Source organism: Mycena indigotica (genome assembly GCF_014461135.1).
Source record: "Mycena indigotica strain 171206Taipei chromosome Unknown Mind.scaff0009, whole genome shotgun sequence".
Lineage (NCBI taxonomy): Eukaryota > Fungi > Basidiomycota > Agaricomycetes > Agaricales > Mycenaceae > Mycena > Mycena indigotica.
Window position 1 is genome coordinate 430,262 of NW_023503008.1, and position 22,820 is coordinate 453,081.

The window sequence follows — 22,820 nt, forward strand, 5'->3', positions numbered from 1 at the left end:
GGTCTGATACACGATCCACTCTCCATGCGCTCACATAGGAAATTTACAATTGATAGCAGGTTGACAAAACGTGACCGCATCTTTCAAGTCCATGCCACATGTCCCTCATGAATCGGGTTCCAGCCAACGTCCGACGCTAGGCACGACAGTCGACCGCTCATGCGGCGCTTCAATTTCCGGGTGTGCACCACTTTGCGGGTGGGCATGGATTGGTGGTCTGATCGTGAACTTCCTGTCGCGCATCACGACGGATCAGCATGCGTTCTAATAATAAATTCCTGCACGCGTACCTTGGTTTCAAGTTGCGAGCCCGTGACTGCGACGATGCAGAGGAGAAGAATGGCAGCGACAAATTTCATGGTGTGGGGCGAACTCAGTCAGGCACTCGACTTTCCTGCCCTCTTATATATGTTGTGAGCGACGCCGCTTAGAATTAGTAGACAGAGCCGTCCATCACTGCCAGCTGGGTCCATTGAGTGCTGGCAGGTAACTTGGAGGCACGCTGAAAAATGTGTTTCCTCAAAACACCGGCAAGTACCCCACCCCCACGAGCGATTTGTTTCCGAGCGTGTAGATCCACGGCTCCACGCGACGAGATATTTTGGGCTCAAATCATAAATTTCCAAACAATTCCAGACGCGTGAAAAAATCATCTGATGGTGCTAAAACGTGACCGCATCTGCTGTGTGTTCCGCAAATCCTACGGCGAATCAGGACCGCGATGGCCTGTCTTGGGCATATCCTTACATTCTCTGGTTGCACCAATTCCCTTGCTCAGTTTTGATTTCCCGGCTCACACCAGTTCGCAGGCGGGCATGGGTTGGTTTCTTGATCCTGGCGCTACATTGAGGTGAATCAGAGCTCTGAAGCTGAGAGGATAGATGGGAGGATAGATGGGCAATCTGAAGCGTTTACCTCGGCTTGCAAGCTCGCCACTGCGACCACGAAAAAGAGGACGAGAGCAGAGACAAATTTCATCGTGTGTAGGAGGAAGACGAGGGAGCCTGGCTCGAGTTAGTTTGCCTTCTTATACCGTGGTGATTCGCCAAGACGACATGCGACGCAAACGACGCCGCTTATTAGCAGTCTGAGTTAGGCGGTTAGAGGCTTAGAGCTAGTCGATCAACAAGGCGTATAATAGCCGGTATTGATTCAATTTTGAATTGAGAGTGAAACTGTGAAGCACTTGGGGTACATTGTGGTTGATACAAATCTGCAGAGAATAAGAAAATGGATGTAGAGAGACTTCCAAACAAAAAATAGATGCTGAATAGTATAGTGAACCGAGCGTCCTACTCAACGACCTCGAAACGACTGCGTTTGCCTTCCGGCCCGTCTGGATCGCCATCACCCAACTCGAGACTGCGCTTTTCTGAGCTCCCGAAGGTGATGCCATCTCCGTTGACAATACCCGCCAGCATAATGTTGTACTGTTCGTCAGAGAGACCCATCCCGGCGAGCACGTTTATCCGACCATCGTTGAGCTCAGGACTGCTTAATCCAAAGTTATAGTTGGTCAGGGAGGGCGAAGAGGACGACGAGGACATTGAAGCGGCGCCAGCTTGGAGGGCACCCTCGAAACCGGCATCGTTGAGAGGAGGAATCCCACTCGGTTGTCGAGGTATCCTCACCGAGGTGGACATTTTTTCTTTTATGACGGTGAGGTGAACGAGATGTTTCTGCGGTAGTATGTTAGTAAATGGTTAAGAAAGAAAGCGAATAGAGTCTCACTTCAAGCATCTCGAACAAACCCTCTTTCGTGAATGGTTTGGGTAATATATCGTTCATGCCTGACGAGTAGTAGGTCATGATCTCGTTCGGTCTTGAATTGCTCGTCATGGAGATGATGGGCGTTTGTGGGTCGAATTTGCGAATCATAGACGTTGCCGAAACACCGTCGAGCTTAGGCATAATGATATCCTTGCGCGAAGTCAGCGAATGGAGTCAAATCAAATAAAGAGGTTAAATACCATTAGAACCAGGTCATATTTCTCCAGATTCATCTTGTTTACCGCCCCAACACCATCAACTGCAACATCGATAGCGCATCCAAACACTTGGAGGAACTTGCTGCTGAGTTTTCGGCTCACAGCATCGTCGTCCACCAGCAGAACCCGGGGAGGAACAGCCCAACCAGGAACGAAAGTAGACCGTCGGACACGCAGAGTTTGCTTCTGTGATGGTGGGCTTCCACTTCCCGAGTTTGAGAAGTTGCTCGGACCCGCCTGCGATTCTTGTTTCCCGACTAATTCTGGTGTTGACGGACTTGTATCGAACCCCCAATTGCCCTGCAGCCCAGGAAAGCCAGTACTCCCTCGTGGCATCAGGTGACCAACAGTATATACTTCGAGCCCGGCATGTTGGTCGCCCGCGCTGAGTGCCCAGGGATCTGGCGGACTGGGCGGCGTTATTGACATGTCCAAATTTGGCGGATTCGTTGGTGTTGGTTGCACGACTTCCTCTTCGAAGTCCTCGGATTCTGGTGAGTCAGTTTGGCTTCCTCCCAGTTCTGGCGGATTGTTCGTTGAGTTGAAGTTTGGCAGGGGCGTGTTGATTCGTTTTCCGCGTTGGGCTTGCAATTCTTCTATCCTCGCCAGCATGTCCATTCGGCTCATGGCAGCGCCAATCCCACTCGCACCGACACCACTCCCTAACCGCGAACTGCTGCTTGATGGCACACTACTCTGACCACCAAACGACATCCCCACCGCCTCTGCCCGTCTTGATATTTCGCTCATTTGCATGAGCGATGCGCGGGCCACGTCGCTTTCCGGATAGCTTTTGTCGAGCATTCGTTGCGCTTCTGGCGTTTGCATGAACAAAAACGGGTTACCGAGTCCGTCCAAGCCGTCGAGACCAGTATCGAGTTGCTTCATTTTGCCTTGAACACCAAAAAGAAAACAAAATGACATTAATTAGACGCGGAGTCCGACTACGGAGAGCAGCAAGGCGAGCCTGTTACTCACCGGCGCCATTCCCGTTGTTCTCTCGTAGGAAGTATTGTATCAGGTTCTGCATCAGTCCGTCCTGCTGTGCCATCCCTCGTTGAAAACCGACCATCTCAACAAGCACTTCTTGGTAACTCCGCTCGAGGTTGCGCACATGTGAAAGGACTTCTTCGTGGGCGGCACTGAGCGAAGACAGTTGTGCTTGTAACGAGGCTACTTGAGACTGAACCGCATCAACCTTGGCATTCTGTTCGTAAGGATTGGCCCCAAACGAGCTGGAAGGGCCAGGTTGTGGGTAGCCAGGTGTGGGTTGATATGAAGAAGTAGACGGCATAGGTATTGAAGAGGCAGCAGAGCTGGTGGATTTGCGCTGAGCAGGGACTTTGCGTTTGATGTTTTCGAGTGCATCGCGACGATCCGCACGAAAATCAGGATGACGGAATGTCCAGCTCTTCAACGAGCGTGTCAGCAACAACAATTAGGAGGAAGTCAGCGCGACGCACATGCTCCCCGAACTGGTTATCGTCCGTGTTCTTGACTTTGTGGAAATCGTATTTGTTCAGCTGCCGAACGAAGCTAGCGAAGTTGGAGTGCTTGAACATACGCGGCAGTATTGATTTGGTGAATTCGTTCATGTCCTACATCTTGTCAATTGGACAGTCTTGCTTGAAATCTTTTACAACGCACCTTGACCACAAAACAATCTCCCTGAGGCCCCCAGGAAACGACACTGGAAAATGCTTGGTCTTCTAGCATCCTGCAGCAGATAAGAAGGCGAAGTCTGAGAAACTGAGACACCGACTTGTAGAGCTTCTTGACGAAGTCGCTGGTTGAGGACATGGAGTCCTCATGGCTTTCTTTGCGCTCCATCTGTTCAGGAGAGCCGTTTTCGCGCTTGACCGGGAGTTGGGTTTGCTGTAGGAAGGGGCATCAACGAAAGAACATGGACGCGTAAAGCAAGCCGGAGACGCGTCGCAAAATCAAATGACACTTACACTTGTGCTTGCCCACTGTTGTGTTGGGGAGTATTGGGCTCGGGAGGCGGCAATGGAAAGCAGAGGCAATAATGGCTGCTGGGTTCGATATCGTTCGTCCATAGGCGCGAAAGGTACCCCAAGGCCCAGCCCTCTGCGTTCTTATAAGCAAACGCATGATCTCAAACATGCTGTTCGGTTTAGGTATTTACAGGCACTTTATGGACAATCGCTCTCGGACTTGCGCGGAAATATTGCAAGCAGGCTATTTCGACTCTTCCCCACCATCCCCCGGTGATTTGGCGTCTTGTAGCTCACCCACCAGCTCGAGAAAGGTCGAGTTTCTGTGGAGGTTTTCGGGGGTCTAGACCACGCATAACTGTTGTGGCCTCCTCTTGGGCCCGACAACGGTCGAGAACGACGGTCTGGACCGTCTCCCGATAAGGAAATTTTCAATCACGCGGCCGTGACAATTATTGGTCTGGACCGTTTCCCGAACAGGAAACTTTCATCCACCTGTTATGGCTGTGACAATCACCTGGTCTGGCCCCCCACTCTCGCCCCAGCAACTAGGCTGCGGGTCTAGTCACTGCTCTGTTGAACAACGTCAACAATGTACATCTGAACTTGGTTTTCCTTGCTTGTCAGGTTTAGTAGCTTTCACTTCCGCTCCGCTCTTCCAAACAACCGATTCCTGTCTGACGCTATACCTCCAAGAAAAAAAAGAAATTGTAATGTCGTACACATGCAGATACACGATGTCGATGCTAGTACTAGGTTATAAGTTTTATGTTTGTCGTCGCTGTCTACGTGAGATCATCAAGCATTTTACCTCACCGCCTCTCCCGCACTTTCCACCATACAGTCCCGATGACTGCGACTGCGAACCCGGCGATGAACGCAAACAACACCAACACATCTCGGTAGTAGTTGTTGGAGCCAAAGCCGAACTATTTGAGCAAATTAGAACCGATCAATCTTGCAGCTAGGAGACTTACGAGCAGATTCATGATCAGTGAGGCACTGACGTTCACTGGTACTCCCGAGAGCGTATCTTCTATCATCAGTCCTGAGCCAACTTCATTCACGGCCAGGGCTTCTAAAGTGAACTTCAGTGGGCAGAGCCACTGCAGCCATCTTAAGACAGGAGGTATCGACTCGAGATGCACGAAAAAGCCGGCAAATGTCATCTGGTAGAGCGCTGAAAGCGCGGAGAGGAGGATAGCGATGCCACCGTTGTGGAAGAACGTTCCGAGCAGGAAATTCTAGAACAGAGTAAGGATCATTAATCAGAGCAACCAAGGCACATACGTAAAGAGTCATCGCAAGTGTGAAGAGTACAAGGATGAACAGGAACTTGAAGTAATGGGCGGCGTCGTGAGCCAGACCCGCCATCCAATAGGTGCTGTCAACCAGATGAGCACGAGTGGAGACCGGATGCAAGTGCCTCACATCGTTGCAACAACAATTGTCGGGACAATCCGCAAAGGTATAACATCGAAGATAACTCGAGAGAGTAGCCAGGCTGTCGGGCTATAATACGCTCCCGATCTCTCGCGCAAGAACAGTGGTCGATTTAGGACAATGTTATATAGAGCGCTGAGAGACGAGAATGCAATCAAGGCACCCTGAATGGGATAAGAATGAGAACGAAGTGGCGGAATGACAAACCAAGAAGAAGAGACAGCCAACACGAGACTGGAAGCCAGCAATAGAAACCCCAGTTTGGAAATATAGTCCACCACAGAATACTCCCAGAACAGCAGCAACAGCAAAATGGGTGATGAACAGAGACTTGTCTCTATGAAGGAGGTCAAACGAAAGTCAAGAACTGGGATGAGAGCCACCAACCTGCGCAGGATTTTCCATTCGCGACCAGAAAGGTACTGAATTTGCGTCAAGAAGGTCGTCGCGTAACTGGCGGGTCTCGCAGAAGTCTGACCACGAGCGGCTGGTTTGCCGCCCTTTTCGTTGAGCGTAGCATCGTCGCTGGCTGTTGGTGCAGATCCCTTCTTGAAATCATTGCCAGTATCCGAAGACGAGTTGGCCGTAGGAATCTTAAAGAGCGCGACAGGTGGGTCACTAGCGACTTCCAAAAGATAGTCGGCAACATTGTAACCTTGCTGATAGGCAGGCGCAATGCCAGAAGCCTCGCGCGCAAAGTATTCGGAGGGCGCAAAACCACCGGGACCGCAGTACAAAGCACGACCGTGAGACATCAACAAGATGGAGTCGAACTGTTGATATAGTTGCGATCTATTGATAATGAGTGGATGTGACAAGCAACGAAAAGGGCTTACGAGGGTTGATGTATTGAAGCAATGACTGGAATGGGATTTTCGGGATCATGAGCGATACTGTGCAGGACGCTGGCCACCCGAGAGGCAGAAACGGAGTCCAGTCCTTGGCAATCATTAGTTGGAAAGGTCAGGGGGGGAGGCATAACATACCCGAAGTTGGCTCATCCAAAATAAGCACATCGGGGCTGGCGATAAGCTCAAGGCCGATACTAACCCTGCGCATTTCGCCTCCACTGATTCCCCTAGCCTTTCCACCACCAACATCGCCTCCCCAACCAATCCTTACATCACGCAGGGCAGCGATACCAAGTGTCTCCATTATGCCTTCAACTCGCGTCCGCTTGTCTACATCGGAAACGTTCTCTGGTAGTCGCAGGCGAGCAGCGAAGAGGAGAGCTTCGTAGACAGTGAGCATAGGCGGCAAAACATCTTGTTGAGGGACGAATCCGATGCGCGGAATGGCGGTTGAGTTGCTCCCTGAAGGGAATGAAACACGACCTGATGTTGTCCCAGACTTGGCTTTGCCGGCAAGTAGTTCCACGAGCGTAGTTTTGCCGGCACCACTCGGCCCGAGGACGGCCATCATTTGTCCAGGTAAGACAGCACCACTGACAGAGTCGAGAACGACCTTGTCGTTGGTCGCACGTCGAAAAAGGGACCCTCCGTTGGTGCCCAAGACGGAGTAGGAGACATCAGACCACTCGACCGTAATGCGGTTGCCTTCCGCAACCTCAATTTTGGCTTTGCGTGCTGAACGTTGCTTGACAAATCCGAAGCAGAGAGCGAGGAGGGCGATAAGAACTAAGGCACCAACTGCGGCAAGACCACCAATAACGCCACCACTTAGCTCTTTGTGGCTCCCATTCGTGGTGTCAGTCGAATTGCCGTCAGACGTCGTGTCGATGACACGCTGAGCAACACACTCCCCAAAGCTACAACCATTCATGCCGAGACCACCAGAGCCGAAAACATTGTTCAAGTCTTGTTGCTTGAACGCGCAGGTAGTCGCGTTGGAGCACTCGATGGAAAGTTGTCCTTTCAGGCCATTAATAGCGACTACGAAGCTTTTAGAGAAAAGTAACAAAATATCAGAATAGACCATCTTACAGCTGATGTCGGTGGGTCCTGAGCCACAAAACGTCGAACCTTTGAAGCAAGAGCAAGCGAGGTTCTGGCAGATCCAGTTGGATGCGTCGCCGTTGAGCGTTTGCACACAAGAATCTGCGCTGCAATAGAACTGCTCTACGTTTTCGTAGAAAAGCTGGGCGTAAACCGTGCCATTCGCGCCAAATGAAGTCGAACCCGGAATAGGCGATAATTCAGGGTGCAATGTACGCATTATATTGAGATAGGATTTGAGGGGGAAGATGCCTTGCAGAGTTGGGTTCTAACCGCAAGTTGAGCGAACATCAGAGGCAGGAAAGAAAACGACGCACCTCAACTCGGCAGCTCATTTGACTGGAGGCGTAGACTCGCGGCTTCGAGTTGCAAGTGAGAGTTTCATTCTGGCCAGAAACGCTGTTGGCGACGGTTTGGTTGGTCGTCGGTGCTCGACCGGAGGCAGTAAATGCGCTTTGACAAGCCGCGGGAGCTGAACAGACATTGCAGCCCTCACCTCCCCACCCTGACTCGCATGCACAACTCGATATGTTGGCAAAAGAAGCTCCAGAGGGGGTCGTTCCTAGGGCACGAGTCGAGCCTTGGAATATATTTCCACCGCAAGCTGGCATCGCGCAAGTTGGACCGCCAAAACCCGTGGGACACGAGCAGCTAGACCCATTTTGCACCCCTCCATTTACACAAGAGGGGTTCTGGGCGTTGACGAGCTCGACGAGCAACACGAGCAAAGCCAGCCAGGCCATGGAAGGCGGGGGAAAGGGAAGCTGGCAAGTCGATAAAAAAAGTCGTACGACTGCTTTTTGGGTCGTTGTTGGACGCGACGGAGATCAGAAGGGGTCAGCTGAGCCACGCGAATCCTGAGCGAAACATGTGCTTCTTCAATGCGGTTTTGGAGCCAAAGCGTAAGTAGTCTTACGAGAACGGCCAGTATCGACAATCCACCGTCTTGACTCTTGAATCGACCCGGACTTGGAGTTGTCCAACCAAAATCGTCTTGATACAAGGGAAATGAGAGGTGATCTCCAACTTGTCACTGTGAGTACGTGAGAAGTGACAACATTTGGGCTTTCTCACTGCAGGGCAACTCCGGGAATAGATGTTCTCATCGTACTAGGATCTTGCCAGGATTTCAATAAAGACACAACTTTCCCAGTACGATTAATACGACTGCAACGTGATAATAGGCGATCTTATTGCTACAATTACCGTAACGAAGATCGCTATAGCTTTCTACACACTCGAGAAAGATGTTGTTGAGGTAGAGCCGACTAGGGGACAGACGCCCCGGTGCAAACAAGGAGACCAGTGGTCAGAGCATGTGGGAAGCGGGGTTAAAGCAACAAAGAAGAAAAGAAGGGAGTTGGAGGAGTATCTTGTGTGACGTCAATCTATTTCTTCTCTTTGGGAACGACCATCTCCAAATCAATCATTGAGGTCCATAGCCTTCCAACTGGCCTCCGAAATCGGACTCAGGAGCGAATCCACCATCATGAACGCAGAGGCTTTCCTCTTGCTCAACCTTGCTAACTGCACACTCGTTACCAATACGATCCAACAGTCTGGCACTGTTTCGCTAGAATGCGCTTCCGTGGTCCTACCAGGGGTCAGCGAGCAGCAAGTTTATCTTGTTCTCCGCATAAACGACACGGAGATTCCCGTTGCCCCGCACCGAGTGGTCCGGACAGTCTACTCTGAAACCGGCTCAAGGAAATACCTTTTCCTCCCAACGGAGGCAGATCCGCTCGAGCTAGCACTGTCCATCGCGCTCCCAAACTACCCCGATTCAAGCTTCCTAGAAGAGATAGAGATCTTCGAGAGTATCATTGCCCAATATGCGGACCTTCAAGGCGCATTTGAACAAGCAACACCGGCAGTATTACCAAACATAAACGACAAGGCCGATGCAGACGAGCTCCGTGGCCATTTGGTTCTCGTTGATCAAGACAATGGTCAGGTAATCGGGGAATTCGACCAGCAGTTCACTGTCAAGGAGGATCCCGACCTCGGTAAGAAAGGGAGGGAGAATGACCCAGTTGTGATAGAGCTGCTAGACAATGGGGACCCCGATGCGAATGCAATGGAGCTTTTCGCAAGGGCGATTCCCCCAGACCAACAGGATTGGATAACCAAGGGGGCCACTCTTGTGAGGTCTGTTGTCTGTGTGTCACGTGTGGTTTCGTCTTCTGACGATGTTCAGTCGTGTAATATCAGGCTCGACGACACTCCTACTGTCAACAATATCGGCGGGTACTTCATATTATACCAGTCATTCCAAACCAGCTTCCCAACCACTCGCCTCGTCATCTGGTCCTCCTCCTCTCCCACCCCGGGCAGTCACATTCCTATCTTCCGCACGTACCCGCAAAGGGCTTGCGGCTGTTCACTCTGTGAGCGGGCAAGCTGTGAAACTTAGTGCAAAAACCGTTGAAGCTATTGATGGGATGATCAAACGTGCTATGGGAAACACCAAGAAAGACAGAGTACGACTCATTCCCTCTCCAAATCCTTCTGGTTCCACTCTCGGACCTTATGGGGCCCCGCCGCCGCCGCCTTATTCAGCATCGTCGTTAGAGAAACCACCTCTCCCACCAAGACGAAGCCCTTCACCATCACCGATACCGCCAGCTCTCCCGCCTCGCATCGGCAGTGAACAAGCTGCAGTAAAATTGACCAAGAAGACACGAATCCTTCTCTCTGCCGACCTGATTCTTGCGACGATGGACCACTCTGTCAAGCGAATATTAGATGCAGGCACCCAGAATGTTGGCACCGTGGTGGGCCACAAGTAAGGCCTTCCTCTGACAACAAATTCCTAGACGCTAATTCATTTGTCTAGATATGGCACAGAGGCAGCAGAAAGCTCCGTTTTAATGACGGGGACAGCGCGGAACATTGCTTTAGTCTATATAGATCTACGGGGAGTGGGCAGACGCGCCCTCTTACGCAGAGCAGGAAAGGAATTTGTGAAGGGTCGCCTAGCATAATGAGCGACTGCAATTCGAGTTGTATCGTTCCGACTAATACATATCTCCTCCACTTGACTCCAACCCTCCATATCGCAATGTCTCCCAAGTTTCAAGCACGCTGACGGCTTCTTCAACCAAGTAATTACGCTACCCGACGCAGATACGGCCGCGAAAACGTCCTGGTTTCCAGTCATGGGTTCAGCGCACTGGCCGGCCCAACTTATCGCCCTTGCTCCCCACTGGTAGATGCGTGCATATCAATTTTTGGCTACCTAATGGCTAACATTTCCTGACTAAACTTGAACCCGTCTGCTTTGCAGCTGCTGGAAGTATGTCTCGCGTTGTCGAGTGGCTTCCAATTGGAACGGCTGGTTAAATATGTCAAGGTCGGACTATAGCCTGTATTTGGCTCCTACCTCCCGCTCTTCTGGAGTAAGATTACGCCAAAGTTTGGCGGTGCGATGCGCCCGCTGTGCAGGGTCGGACTTTGGGGCTACCATTTGGGAGATTCTAAGTGGCCCGAAATGTCATGGGATGAATGATCCGCGTACCCTGTGGGACCGGCCCATCCAGTCCTTTGGAATCCCACACCCTTCGTCTTTGGACAGCGTCTTGACAAGCAACATGCCGCACGAACAAATTATAAGCCGAAATCAATCCTGGTTTTCCTGGCTTTTGCCGGCCGCGGCAGTGAAGGTTGCCCTTGTCTGGCGCTGGCGCTGGCGTCCGAGAAAACGAGTCCTGGAATGAATAAAAGGCGTGAGATTCATTGCCGACCAGGTCCGCACCGTCTGGTCTGAGGATTTCCCCGAATCTTGTATGACATAACGTCCAACTCGGAGGGAATCGTCGGCCCGGGCGGCTGGCTTGGCGAAGTCATGTTCAGGCCAATCGACTTCGTCGTTGAGGATAGGACGACCCAAAAGTTCATCCAGATATGATGCAACCCGTTGTGTGGTATACTCAGGGATAAGATTTGGCGCGCACTGGCAAGGACCGTCGTGATTTCGAGCCCACCGGCGTGTGAATTGGGACTTAGACGGTTTAACATCTGACGGTACTGGGGGGGACATCCGACCAGTGAGTCAATGAGTGTCTGTGATGGGGAGAGGAGAGCGCCAGTGAAGTGCCAAAGCTTTGCTCATGGGTATGTACATGAACCAGAACGTTCAATTAAGATTTGGATTAAGGATGATTGTTGGCAGACAGATGTACATACCCAAAGATTATCACCTTGCTTTAGACAAGGTCCTGAGACTGAAAATGTTTTTTGATTCTGTGATTTGCAAATATGTATAAACAGTGATGTGATCGTATTAATCATCATGTCACACTGCTGACGTGAAGTAAATTACTTCTTGCTGTCGCCGAGTTCCAGTGCGGCGCTTCGCCACGTTAAGCACATATCCTCCCCCACCCCCTTCTTTTTTTTTGCGCCGTAAATTATTTCTTTCATTCCTTACAGGACTTCAACGAGCGATTGTTAGGTCTATTGGGGTGAACGTTTTCTTCCGTTCGACTTTCTTCTGTGTTGTTGTCGTCCTTCGCTTCTCTGCCTCGCGGCTTACGTTGTGCAATAATTTCTGTGTAGAGAGTAGGAGTATGGAAGGCATGGATATACATCACTTGTGTCTCACTTCATCACCTCGATCAACTTCCTTGTGCTGTTCGTTCTTCATTTCCCCTCCGTCGGTACCTTTAAAGTGACCAGGGCGGCATTACAATGCGGGCAAAAAAATTGTTGGCGGTCGAACCTGTTAATTTGTTTCGTGTTGCTGAGTGGTGCTCGCGCCTGACTCACCTGCCATGCTCAGCGGTGGTGTGATTTGTCCCTCGCGTCGTTTGCGCCTGGGTTGGTTGGACGCCGGAAAAGTGCGGGTTCATGTCTGCCCGGTTGCGAGGATAAGTAGCGGGCACTGGGGAGGTGCCAAAATGCGTTTGAGGCGCAGAGGTATTTCGCGTTTCCCGTCCTCCTTGTGAGCTAGTTCGTTGGTAAGGATGTGGACGGTCCCAACGAAGGCCATTTCCTGTCGAAAACCGTTCAGTAGATCTTCCGTTCAAATCTTGGGGGGGTGTGAGTGTTGCTTTCTGAGGATGTTGTGTCGAAAGGGGCCGCGGGACGGCTTCATTGTGCGGAGTCCAGCACTTAGAGGAGTATAACGTGGTCGGAGCGGTGCTGCCGTAGTCGGTAGAAAGCACAAAAGGCTGCATAGGGTCAGTCCCCTTTCATGCAGGCGGCTAAAAACATACCATGAGTTTTCCGATCGGTAACATGCCCCCTTGTTTTGCATTGGAGCGCTGATTTGTCGTTGCGTTCTGCTAATGGATATAGTGTCCTCGTATACTTTGGCCTTCACTCACTGGTGTAGTGTGCCATTTCTCTTTCAAAGTTTCGTCAACTGGTTTCGTGCCTGTTGGGTCCGTTGTGGGCAACAGGTTGTGCCCACGAGTTTCGGCCTGGGTGTCATGTTTCCAAGGCGAATGCTCCGTGTTAATATGCTGTCGTTTTCTGTTAATGTTTCCCGACATTATAAGGTCTTTGCGCGTACAGAATTGAAGACTGTGATGTCAGAGAACCCTTTGTCGCATTGTTGACAAGATGGGTGGAGCACGGAGGTGTTCCAATGAGCTTGAAGGTCCTCTGCAGAGAACGTTTGGAATCGGCACTTAAGACAAAAGAACTCCGCGTGGGTTGCTGAGCAATGCTGCAAAAGTTAAGTACGTTGCGTCTAGTTAGATATTAAATGCCATACGGTCGCGTGCTCCTCGTCGTTCGCGAAACCTTTTTCACAACCTTGACAGCTCGGATGTAGAGGTGAAGCGTGTAGGTGCTCGGACATATCTTCTTCGTATGTATGTAGCCCGCAAGTACAGATGATCGGCGTGTGCGTCCCCGCAAAGTGCTTTTTTTTTGGGGGGGGGAAAGGGGGGGGAGGGTTAGTGAAATCAAGTTTGTCACTAAGAGACGGGCAAACCTCATTGACCGCTATCTGATTGAGAAATCCTTTATTACATTTTGCGCAATTAGGATGGATGGCTTTTCCGCGATAATGGTCCTCCAGGGAAGATTTGGAGTTGAAGAACTGACGGGGTTTGCATACGGTGCAGGTGAAGTGCGAGGTGAGTAAATGCTGGTGGTTTGTCAGTGTTCTCGTGCGGAGCATGTCTTGCTGTGGACGTTTAGCTTACCGCGTCAAGGTCCGTCTGGCGCATTGCAGGTTTGTCTGGTGGACAGAGACTGCATTTCACTTGCGCAATACGACTTCCTCCCTGAAATGCCATCTAAGCGACCACATATACCGTTTGCTGAAGTGCGAAGCGGGGACTTACTCTGTTGGACATTGGAGCTGAGTGAGCGGTTCAGGTGAGAGTGGGTGGGTCCTGACTCCCAGTCTTTTAAGTCGTCTCGGGATGTTTCTTTCTTAATTGATGTCCATCCGTTTGGGCTGTTGTTGCCCGTTGTGGGTGATGGTTCGAGTTATTTAAAGCCCGCTGATGGTGTTCTATGACCACCCCCCCCCCTCGATAGACTGTCTATTCTGTACTCTCCAGAGTTTTGCAAGAAGTTACAGGCTACGTACTTTGTAGCGTCTCGGGTCACACTTTGAGATGGTCCAAATTCTCGTGTTGCCCAACGCTGGTGGAGGCCGTTAGGCGAAATTGAGGCTTCGTAGCTGACGTAGTCAGGCCTCTGGCGTTCGTAGACCGGCAGAGACTTCTCCTGTCGAAGCGCGCAGAGAGTAGACGGCAGCCTTCTCGCGTAACCACGGTGGACGTCTACCACTTGAGATGTCTGCGTGTCGCGCACAAAACCATAGTATCCCAAGTAGTCTAGGTGGCCGGTCACGTCTGCGTCGATAATTACACCACGCGACTCTCCCCGTACTTGCGCTCCTCTTGGCCTACGTTAAGTGGCGCAGGGTGGATGTCGTGCACGGGTTCCAGCCATCTGGGAAGTATCCGGACCTTGCTACCAGAGTTGTCTAGTTGCACCGTTATGTGGTACCGCAAATCTTCTTCTGTGAGGGCCATGGCGGGCTCGATGAAACCTTCCTCTCCGATGGCGGCATGTAACACTTGGGATATTCTTCCTTGTTCCATTCGTTTCACGCGAACGTCCACCCGTTTGCCCGCCAGATTTGCTCGAGTAAGCCAATGTCTGCCAGTTGCTTGCGCCGGTCGGGGACCAGTTTGAATGTGGCGGGGATCTCCCGCGAAAGTTATGAATTGCGTTGGCAGGAGCACCTAACGTTCTTCAGGTTGGAACTTTAAGATAGGTTCAGTCCGTTACCTGGGAATTCAGTTTATCCTGGCGATGGTCTTGAGTTAGCTGAACTGTCGGGGAGGTTTAATTACCATTAGGATTTGAATGCCGCCGGGGGGAAATTGGAGGGTGCGGCTTCGCAAAGGTTTGAGAACGAAGTTGCGAAGTATAACCCCTTCTTGTCCCGCATAGAAGCCGTGGGTAACCTTCACGGCGTCTCCCGGAAGGAACAGCGGGGTTACATTGCAAAGCGCAATGTTGTTGATGATAATGTCGTTCGACATTATGGTTAAAATGGCGATTTGTTCCGTCTGTTGTATCCGGTCCACATACCCAAATTTGAGTTGATGTGGCCCCTCTAAGATGATAACCCGGTGCCCAGTGAGAATTGCGACAGACCCTGTGATGTAGTGAGGTCGCAGGAACTCCCTGTCGACCAAGACTTCATCATCGGGTATTCGAATGGGGGACATGATATCCGTTATTAATGTAGGAGATAATGAATTTATCGAATGGCCGTTGACTGCGACGCGGACCCGACACACTCCTAGACAGTCAGCACTCGTCACAAAGCCGTTGACTCGTTTGCCACCCGCGATGGTGACTCTATTTCCCGCTACAAGCATTGGGATATTAGTCGAGCAGGTGAGGTCGGCGATGCAACTTTCGTCAATCTTCTCCCATGCAATGAGTTCCTCCGGGGGAGGGTGACGCAGATGCACGTAGGTTACACCGTCCAGAGGAATTTGATGGAGTGTGTAATTGGCGAGGCAGATGGAATAGTGGGACGAGCAGGGAGTAGTGCCATCTATTACTAACGGCAACGCAAACCATATCTGGTCGTCGACTTTTAGCCCTATTTCGCCCCCTTGCAAGCAGGCTAGGGGAAAAAGAACACGAATCCATTCATAATTTTGTGATTCGCACTTTGGAGGATTGAGGCTTTCGTTGGGGTCGTGGTTGTTTCGTGTGTAACTGACGGAGAGCATCAACTTTAAGGTGGTATGGCCCAGGGCAGTAAACTTTGAATTACTGCACTGGAGGCGCTTCTAGTGAGATGCAGGTGCTTTCGAGAGGAGTAGTGAGAGTGTCGGTCAGAGACTATGTTGTTCGCGGGCGATTGGGTGCGAACCTAGGAATGAGATGTCTATAGTCGTAATGTGAGTTCTCATGATTCAGTATCAAAGTTACAAGTCACGCTTTACGTCATGCTCCGGTTTCTTTCGTTCTCTCTCTTATTTCGAGCCTCCTTGACACTTTCACGCTACTTCCACCGAAGGCAGGTCTACCACTCTACCCGTCGTCATGAAAATGTAAAGTTCGGTCGCTCGGATTTGCGCCAATTTAACTGTATTGAGGTCAGAGGAACGAGTTAAGACAATGCTACCTGCGGGGTTGCGTACCGTTTCCCGTGCTCAGAGCTGTTTGAAACTCTTTCTCGTAAACGAGACTAAAAAAAGCGCAGATACCTGTCTCCCCCAACCAGCTCGCCATACTCTCGGGAAGGATGCCATCGAGAGGCACGGTGAACATGGTACAGACCACTTGGGTGGACACGACAATGCGAATGATGCGTGGCCCTTTTTCAAGTGCATCGAACTCATTTCGAAACGCTTCTTGTTCTGCCTGGGTTTGGCCTGGCAGTACCTCGTTGAGTAGCACCGCCTGCACTGCCTCATCTGAGAATATTCCGGTTTTGTCGATCTGCAAACTATTGGATCGTACGCGGCCTTTTTTTTTTTGGCGCACCTTGAACGCAGACAGGCGCGTAGGGTTGTTTTCTTCCTCATGACCAGGGCGCGTGGTCAACGCAGCGGCAAAACTGTGGTATGGTCTTCCCCCTTTTCATCAGGAGTTCCTAACCGAACACTCACAAGTGTTTCTCCAAGAAATCAGGAGATCGATTAGCGAAGTTTACCGCAAAGAGGGCCCACTGGGCGAGAGGATCACGCCACTCTTCGACGTATTTAAGAAAGAACTGGAGGATGCTGGCCACTTTGGGATCGCTTGAAAGCGGTCCCGATGATTGTAGCTTCGCGCATGCCGTTCGATGGTCGTTCCAGTCGTTGCTCTGGCAGTCGGTGCCGCAGTACCGTACGATCTTGCAAGCCGAGCAGACACGAGCAGGACGAAGTTTGCCGCAATGGTGACAACGCGTATACAGGGCCGCAGAAAGAGGCGAAGGGGCCGGGGCCGACATCTAGATGCCAGTTGTGGGTTTAGTCAATGGCGATGCTTTATGTATTTAAGCGTCTAAGCCAGTCTTCCTGTAACTACAGTTGAGCGTACACCGCATTTCATATCTATTGTTAGCTTTCATTCGTCGTCTCCCCGCTTCCTCCGGTGACATCGCCCTGGTGGTGCGGAAATCTCTCACGAGTCTGTCGTGCTAGATGATCTAGACGCCGGTCTTCTTCCCTGAGTGCCTCGGATGGATGTGTGGTGAAAAGTTTAGGATCGAAGCCCCTCAAGATTCTGATAGATTGCCTGCCCCGGCTCCGCGATAGGGCGACGTACGCGTTGAAGGGGGTTAATCCTCCTCGCGGAGGTTTTTCGAGGTCAACCACGACGTAAGGAATTGTTTGGCCTTGTGACTTGTAGTCAGTGAACGCGTAACCCGGCGTCAGCGCGTATTGAAGTCGTCGACATGACAAAACTTCCTTCGAATGGGTCGTGACCGTGAAGGACGATGCGGTGGGGCTGATGGGTAGTACGCCGGGTTCTAGGCCTTCGAAAGGGGGGAAGGAGAAGTGGTCGATCTTAATAAAGACTACGGTGGGGGGAAAGTCGAGAATGATACGGCCTTGCTTGTCTTGGACGAGGGTCGGCTTCTCTCGTGGGTCCAATTTGAGGTCTACTATGACTCCTCTGGTACCGTTAGCTAGATCAGCCTCCGTCGCTATGTTCCAAAGAACCATAGCCCGCATCCCAACTGCGATCTCAACACGCTCGTGAAGCTTTCCCGTTTTCTTCTTCGTTGAGACCGGCGACTAACACGCGTTGCGCTAGAGTAAGAGGGCGTCGCAGGCGTCCAACGGTGTCTTCTGCTGTCGACAAGTATACGTGATTCCCCGACATTGTTTTGTGACGCCGGAGTGCCGCAGAATTCCAGAGCACCCGACAAGAATGCCGAGGAGTAACTAATACTGCGTCTCTCCAAGGAGCGTTGAGCCAATCGGTGGGTACCTTGCAGTCGGTGACCAGTAACTCCCTCAGCATGCGAATATCCTCTTCCGTACACAAGCCATGTCGGAGTCGCTTCAGAAACGAATTCCATATGGGGTCCTGCACACGTTTTTGCTCAGTTAGTGTTACGACGACGTCAAATTGTCGATAAAAAGCCAGGCCAAGTTGCGAGAGTAATGTAGAGTCGGTCCTCGTGTCGAATAATGCGCCTCGTGGGTTTCCGACTGGAGGGAATTGATGAGGATCCCCGAAGAGTATAACGTTCACGTTTCCAAAAGGTCTGGAGGGCGGGGCTTCGCCCGTCGTGGCTTTGACGTGGCCAAGAATTTCCGATAGTTGGGCTAAAGTTCTCTTTGTTAACATCGAGAACTTCGTCTATCACCAAGTATAGGACGGGAAGGATATTGGTTTTACGACGTTCCTGTATCTTCTTACTGGCACCTGTTGTGGGTCGTGTTATGTGGATATGAATGACCGGGGCGTGAAACTTACCCGCGACCCAGTCCTCTTTTTTCGGGCTAGTTATCGGGATCCCGGCCCACTGATGAAGGGTTTGGCCCTCAATCAAGCTCGCAGATATGCCCGTAGTGCCTGTTTTGGCCAAGAGCACCGTCGAGTCCATATAATCGAATGTGTGACTGACCGCTTTCAGGAGCACCGTCTTCCCTGTCCCTCCTTCGCCTTGAACGATCATCAAGAGCTGGTCTTGCCTAACGCCGCTTATAGTGTTGCGCAAATGTCGCTCTATGATATCGTGCGCCCGACGTTGCTCACGGTTGAGAATATCCACTGCTTTCTGTTGGACTTCCGTTCGTGTTCGGTCCCCATCCCCTTTGAGAAGAATAACGTTCCCTTCAGCGCGTTGAAAAACGGTGTCGTTCATGTTGAAGACAGCGTCTGGGTTGTCGAATAAAGGAAGCCGCAGAACAGGGCCGCGTTGAGAACGTGTGATAGCAATGACTTTTGATTCCCACTGCTTGAAAATTGATATTTCTTCGTCCGTGGCCCTTTGGGCGAGCGGCATCGTTGGAGCTACGCCTAGTGCAGCGTCTGTCGCGAATATATGCGCACGTTCGGCTACAGCTAGCCCTTCTTCGCCGTATTTGCGTTCCGCTGCTGAAACTTGTTCTTCTCTGGCTTGCTCGATGCTCTCAGGTCCGAGGTATGCTGTTCGCATGTGCTCCAGTAAGTTGCTTTCCGACTCGGGGACCGCACCCTCTGTGTCTTCCGTGTCTTCCATAGGAGCGCGCCGGCGTCTTGCTTGCGCAGAACTGTCGTGATAGTACTGAATATTCTCAACCGTTCGTAGGACGTCTGGACCACTGGACGCTAGGAAAGCATTCTTTGCGCTAGCGAAATTCTCGCAAGCACCCTTCAAATCATCGAGGGTTCTCCAAGGCTTAAGGAGAAGCAGGATTTGTGCGGCATAGTTTTCGACGTTGGAATCATCGTCGCGTGGGAGCCACCGTCCTATGAGATGCAACGCCGTCTCCTGATTATCGCCACGAATCACTCTGGCCCCTTCGCGGTCGTTCATATAAGGTATTCGTTGTTTGAGGGGACGACCACGCCGAGGTTTCATGTCATGGTCTTCCTGCTCTTCAGAGGGGGGGGGGGGGGTATCGGCGGAAACGTGGTAAGTTCTGAGGAAAAAGTCATATAGACTCATGTTGACGAGGTACTCCCCCCTGTCGGCGTACTGCCCAAGTTGATCTTGAAGAATAAATTGACCGTTTTCCATCACGACCGGCGTATGCTGCGGACATGTCAATAGTGTTTACGCACTAAGTGAAAGATTGAGCACCTCTGAGGTAGCGCTTGGCGCAAACGATTTGCCTTTCTCAGTATGTCTTGAGTCGGATTGAAAACCCATGAAACAGTGAAAGGGACAGATTACTTACGTGGTTTTGAGTAAAGGGTAATGTCGATGAAGCGCCGACACCATCAAATCCCAATAAATCTTGACAAATGTGTGAGAAATATAGCGGTCGCCCCACCCCATCAGATAGCTCATGACCTCGGGACCGCTCAACTCATATTGCCTGCTGAGCGTATTTGCGCATTGCTCTAGTAGGCGTTTGTTCACTTTGCGTATGTCAGAAGATTTGTTGTTGGAACCGCTATCGGGGCCGGTCCGTTCCGCAGGTTGCTTTTCGAATGCGTGACTTTTCGCAAGCACGGCAGACGCGTTAGCTGCCTGTACTTGTTTTTTGGCAATGTACAGTGTGATGTAGAAGGCAATGTCCTTCGTTTCGCATGCGTTCGTTAGGAGCTTGATATCCATGTTCGAGCGGATGACCTGCGAGATGGGGGGGTTCCATGTGTTAAAGAATGGATATCTCCTTTTCGGTCCCCAATTTCCTTCCGCGTCCACCCAATCGTCTGAGTAGGTAGGCCAGGGATAACCGCGCTTACAGACCAACCGGCCCTTGATAGTTTTCAAGCAATAGAAAGGGGTACACTCGTGAGTCTGCAGAGCGGCCGCGCAGCGGTCTTCCGCTAGACGAGCTTTGTTGGCGTAATCGGGTTTTGCGCGGATCAACAGGTCTGGAATACGAAACACTCTTGCGATCGCGTTTCCGTACAGGGGGGGGGGGGACCAGAGACATCTGCTCGAATGTTATGTCGAATGAAAGTCTTGACTTTATGCCTGAACTCCTCGCTTTGGAGCGCTTTTTGCATAGCGGAACTTGTCGGAGCGTCGCGCACCCAAAATAACACGTGCAAGTGCAGAGATCCACGAGCCTGCGCCTCCACGGTACCGATGTACCCGTTTACAAGGCCGAAGATACCTTCTTGACGAGTGATCGAACCTCTTGGACTGCTAACGACACCAATCAGCTCTCTAAGCAAAAGTCGGATGACAAGATGAAAGTATTCTGCGGCGGCAAATGGGTCTGCACCGATAATTTGTGCCCTGGTTGTGGCGTTCATCCCAGTGCGCGCGACAAAGTTGTCCATATCTATCGATTGACCTGCAAGCACTTGAGCGATGGGGTCATTGGAATCGGACAGGTTGATAGTGGCCCACAGCGTGGGTGGGTTGTACTTCAAGGTCATGCCCCAAATTTGTGCGCGGATGGCTACCCGGCTCTCGTCGGTCCCCTGGACTCGAGCCCGTACCGTCGTTATATGTCGGCGTAACAACCGAATAGTGGCGTTCGATATGGCCCGCCCACTCATCTCTTCTTCACTTGCTTTGATGAAATCTCTTGGTTTGAGAAGCTTAAAGGCCGTCTGGTTGGCGAGATAGTGATTGTGATCGATCTGGAAACTGGCCGACCGGCATACCTGCCGCTTGAGCAGCACACCGAAAACCTGGAAAGCAAACCGCGTGTGTTTTCGGAATCGTCCGTCTGCGTACTGTAAAGCCCATCGAACATGCTCCTCGTATGTGACTTTGTCTCTGCGATCCACCTCGAACCCGCCCAGTCCATACGGGAACAAGGCAGGAAATGCTCCTAGCAGGTGGTTTGGGTCTGCAGCACCCCCGTCGAAACGTTCATTGTTCTCATCTACACGAGCATATTCGTTGACAAACGCATGTCCCTTTTGTACCCCATAGTCTTGCGCATAGAAGCTAGGGACTACGTTCTCTGCTGCGTGACTGAACAGCGTAGAGTCGGGAATGTTGGCCCCCCCAACGTCAAGAACGCCGTGAGATTGTAGCGGAAAAACGGCTGGGTTTGAAAGGGATACAGTCAGCTTTTTTGCATTAGGAAACCATAATTACACTCACGGTCAGAGTCCCGCGATTTTTCTTTGTATTGTTCAGCTCAATATGGTGAACACCAATAACTCTACTTACCTGGTATGCCTGAGCCTGCTAAGCCCGTCGGTTCCTCACCGTCCCCGTCCGAGTCTTCTTCGTCTGAGTTTTCTATTTCAGAGCGAGATTCGTTGCGTTTCGTCGTCACTTTCTGGCTCGTCGTCTGGTTCGTGAGTTTCTGGGACGTACCCAGCGTGCTCCCTGCCCACAGCGTTTATGTCGTCAGACAACGTTACGTTGAGTGAAATCTCGTCCGGTATCCCGTCTTCCGGAAGCGACCGTAAGTTCTCTTCTGAGATATTAACATTCGCGTATAATCTGTTATTCGCCTTCAACCACAGAATGGCCTCGAATACACGTTGCCGTCGTACGCGCAGTGTTCCTCGCATAAACTTCAAAGCGGTGCGATCCACTCCTACAAAAGTGACTCCGATGACGGCGGCCAGCAACAGGGAGGGCCGCGGAACGATATTTCCCGCTGCCATGTGTGCGATGCTAGAGATTGGAAGACTGAAAGTCGAAACGTTGCCTTTCAGTTTTTCGTTGGTGATGGGTATTGTTTCTTCAGCGACGTTCGCATCCACCGGAGGCCTAACATTCTTTGGATAGACCTTGAAAATGTACGCCGCAGGGAAGTACAACGCAACGAGGAGCTGCTCCGGGAGTGTGAGTATCGCTAGTTGAAACGGTATTTCGCCTAGCCACATGTTGTTTGCTAGTGATAATTTCGGCTGGCTGCACTTGTTGAGTTGTCGTAGACAGGCATTACAGACATCGTTGAGACCATTCGGTTGAACATTGGAGTGGAAAAGCGAGCCGTCAACCAGACGATGCTGAGAGTGGGGGTGCGTAGGCTTGAGGACTTGCGCGTTCGGGATGTCGTGGAACCCCATCGTCTGAAAGAGATCGGCGAACATCCGGCGCGCGCACACTACACAGATCTTCTTGGAGAGAGCAGCATTACTCGTCCCGTCGATAAATCTATGTAAAGTATGAGTCCTCAACAGTTCGCGTGATTTGAGTTGTTTAAACCTGGAAATGCACTTCTCGACAACTGTGTCGGTCTGCACTGCCAAGAAGCGGCCTGCGATCAACTCCTCTGTACTTTGCTCCTTGCTCTGTACGTCACGCCATACTTCGTTAGGTACCTCATTGTGGCGGACTCGTTTGCCAGCACGCGCGCCGGACCCAGTCACGTGGCTACTTTTCCGTTTTCTCCCGGTGGTGGTTGTGGCTTTTTGCGTGTATTTCTTCTCGGATGGACGGGTCCAGTTTCTCCAAATAACTCAGCAAA

The 22,820-nt window shown here is 51.3% G+C and overlaps 3 protein-coding genes across 3 annotated transcripts; all 3 read right to left on the reverse strand.

Moving 5' to 3' along the window:
* Positions 1 to 1,292: 1,292 nt before the first annotated feature.
* On the reverse strand, positions 1,293 to 4,045 carry MIND_01000700 (Response regulatory domain-containing protein; the record flags this gene model as incomplete). The annotated part of the gene is made up of 8 exons (XM_037366610.1): positions 1,293 to 1,679; positions 1,732 to 1,920; positions 1,971 to 2,881; positions 2,967 to 3,399; positions 3,452 to 3,586; positions 3,636 to 3,705; positions 3,751 to 3,863; positions 3,944 to 4,045. The coding sequence occupies 8 exons, from the start codon at positions 4,043 to 4,045 to the stop codon at positions 1,293 to 1,295; spliced, it is 2,340 nt and encodes a 779-aa protein (XP_037216004.1).
* A 710-nt stretch (positions 4,046 to 4,755) lies between these two features.
* Positions 4,756 to 8,084, reverse strand: MIND_01000800 (ABC transporter protein; the record flags this gene model as incomplete). Its single annotated transcript, XM_037366611.1, has 10 exons — positions 4,756 to 4,872; positions 4,921 to 5,187; positions 5,234 to 5,327; positions 5,375 to 5,550; positions 5,594 to 5,723; positions 5,774 to 6,178; positions 6,223 to 6,325; positions 6,373 to 7,278; positions 7,330 to 7,609; positions 7,659 to 8,084. The coding sequence occupies 10 exons, from the start codon at positions 8,082 to 8,084 to the stop codon at positions 4,756 to 4,758; spliced, it is 2,904 nt and encodes a 967-aa protein (XP_037216005.1).
* A 10,552-nt stretch (positions 8,085 to 18,636) lies between these two features.
* On the reverse strand, positions 18,637 to 22,419 carry MIND_01001000 (ATP-dependent DNA helicase; the record flags this gene model as incomplete). Its single annotated transcript, XM_037366612.1, has 10 exons — positions 18,637 to 18,654; positions 18,719 to 19,400; positions 19,458 to 19,513; positions 19,562 to 19,607; positions 19,659 to 20,304; positions 20,358 to 20,994; positions 21,049 to 21,437; positions 21,497 to 21,517; positions 21,566 to 21,689; positions 21,736 to 22,419. The coding sequence occupies 10 exons, from the start codon at positions 22,417 to 22,419 to the stop codon at positions 18,637 to 18,639; spliced, it is 3,303 nt and encodes a 1,100-aa protein (XP_037216006.1).
* Positions 22,420 to 22,820: the final 401 nt, after the last annotated feature.